Source organism: Dufourea novaeangliae, unplaced genomic scaffold (assembly GCF_001272555.1).
Source record: "Dufourea novaeangliae isolate 0120121106 unplaced genomic scaffold, ASM127255v1 scaffold141, whole genome shotgun sequence".
In the NCBI taxonomy this organism is placed as follows: domain Eukaryota; kingdom Metazoa; phylum Arthropoda; class Insecta; order Hymenoptera; family Halictidae; genus Dufourea; species Dufourea novaeangliae.
The window spans coordinates 547,786-550,277 of NW_015374017.1; the positions used below are offsets into that span (position 1 = coordinate 547,786).

The 2,492-nt window shown below is 30.5% G+C and overlaps 1 protein-coding gene across 1 annotated transcript; it reads left to right on the forward strand.

Annotated features, from left to right (window-relative positions):
* The first annotated feature begins 699 nt into the window (after positions 1-699).
* LOC107188886 (steroid receptor RNA activator 1-like) lies at positions 700-2,199 on the forward strand. Its single transcript, XM_015577271.1, has 3 exons — positions 700-949; positions 1,478-1,960; positions 2,045-2,199. The coding sequence occupies exons 1-3, from the start codon at positions 931-933 to the stop codon at positions 2,197-2,199; spliced, it is 657 nt and encodes a 218-aa protein (XP_015432757.1). The 5' UTR covers positions 700-930.
* Positions 2,200-2,492: the final 293 nt, after the last annotated feature.

Genomic DNA, 2,492 nt, shown 5'->3' on the forward strand with positions numbered 1-2,492 from the left:
TGGGAGCCTTGGGTTTGGGTCTTTGATGGACTCTGCCTTCTGGTGTCCCTGAGTTTGCGTCCGTGGATCTAAAAAACAAGTCCCTTAATTTTGAATTGGCTTTTTTCGAGTTTCTGTAATCTACAGTATCACGTTTCGGGTCCTTTGATTCCCGATTGGTCACATTTTATCAGATTTACGTTTTGAAAATACAAAATACTGTACATATTGCAATTAAGTATCTTTTCAATTATATCCGATGTCATGTTGAATTTTTTTGAATCTTATTTGCGCGCTAAAAAATCGTCGTTTGTGCCATCTCACGGTATGACTGAAGTACTGATTGGCTACTACCTTGGTTGTTTTGCTGTAGATGACGCCACGGACCTATTCGATTACTTTTATTCGAAACATTAACAAATGGCAATTATTTATGTACAATATCGACTCTGAGGTATCGAGAAAATAATCAGATACTATTAAAAAGCACATGAAATTGTAATTTTCATCATTTGTTTGCATTTTTCTCTCACGTCTCGGTTAGTGACTCTGAAGTTGTTCAAGTGAGACGGAAGTATTTAAGAATATACATACATAGTTTTACTACATATTTGTAACAAAAATGTTAATCTATAAGATTGATTATTTATTCTACCTTATGAAATAAAATGAAATTGTAATGATTCATTATGAATTTCAATCGACTTGAGTTTTTTCGCGCGATCAGCGGCAATGTGATTCTACGCATTTCTTTTGCATACGTAACTAGAGTTTTGTTAAAGAGCCAGCGGATCTATATAGCACAATTTGATTCATTCCGGGGCATTGACATACATGTTAAATCATTACTATGTATGTAAATAAATACAGTGACCGAAACATATTCCTTAATTAAATGTTAATTAAGATTGTTTTTTAACATTCTGACGAATACATAATTATTCTTGAAGAATGAACGAAGACGAAACAAGTAAGATGTTTGTTTTGACATATTGCTTTGTTTTCGTTAATTTTAGTAAGCTTTATTTCCTATAATAAATAATACTTTAACTATGTGTAATCGTAATTATTAGAATACGAATGTTAACTGCAAACCACGGTAAAACAAAGCACTTCAATAATACTTTTATGCTACTAATAAGACTGTAGATTTTATGTATTTATACTATAGCAAAATGTGTAATAAAGATTAACGAGGATTTTGTTCGAAACTTAATAGAACCCTTAATAGAGTAAATATATTTCATATTGATTTCTAGTTTCTCCATGGGTCCATAAAAATTTGTATTTTCAATACCCATAGTTTAAATATTATTTATATAATGAAACCTGTGAAATAGAAAATAAATTTTTATCTAATTTCCATTTCTATAAAAAAATAAATTTCTGTGAAGCTATAGATTTACAGAAATATTTGTTTTTTTAGTATTTATAGAAATACATGTATAATTGTTTATAAGATCATAGAAATCAATATTTGCAAATTCTTATATTGCAGATAAAAATACTTCTATGCAAAAGGTTCTATTACCTGGTCATGATCCAGGATGGAATGATCCACCAAAATGGGCATTTTCTGGTGGACAAAGTTCTGCCATTACACCAACTAAACGAGTATTGAATAAGAGGGTGGCGTTTCCTTTATCGTCCACCCAATCTTCAAACAAAGAGTCTTCATCATCAAATCCATCAATGACCATGCCACCATCACTGCAGTCTTCCATTACTTTGACAACAGCTTCACATCCTCCACTGATACCTCCTTCCAATGTAGACGCAGTGGTTAAAACAAATGAAGTAGAAATTAACAAGGAACAAGCACTTACCGATGTCTTAGCAAATTTTGAGACTGTGATCGATGAGCATATAGATAAAAGCAAAGCGGATGAGGTGAAAAAAAGATTAGATATACTAAAGGCTGCATGGCTAGAGAACAAATTAAATAATGTAATATATAAAAACATTTTGGATTTATCTAAAGGTTAGTGTTATGTAATGTTTTTATATGTTAAAAATATACCAGGTTTTAAGAATGAAAGGAACTGATAGAAATGATTTTTTACAGCTTTAAAAGATGGAAATGTTGAAGAAGCAGATCAAATACATCTTACAATGATGATGCAGCATGCCAGTCTATGCAGTCCTTGGATACCTGGCATTAGGCATATTATTTTAGAATTAAAGACCAAACAACAAGATCCTAATGTAGTGCAATCTTAGAGTTAAGAATCATAACTGTTTTTGCTTAAAGAAAAGCAATGAAATTGTCTATAAAAAAATTGAATAATAAATTCCTTAAAACCAAGTAGGGATACGTGTACATACAAATTATCTCAGTATTGATATTAATTCCATTTATTGTGCAATTCGTACTTGCAGTTAAAAGATTTGTGCTTGTATACAGAAATAAATGTGTTGAATTTTATAGACTAAAAGTACAAATTAATTAAATGGACGTATGAAAAACCAAAAAGATGATGCTATAAATATAACCAAATTTTATTAGAATGAAA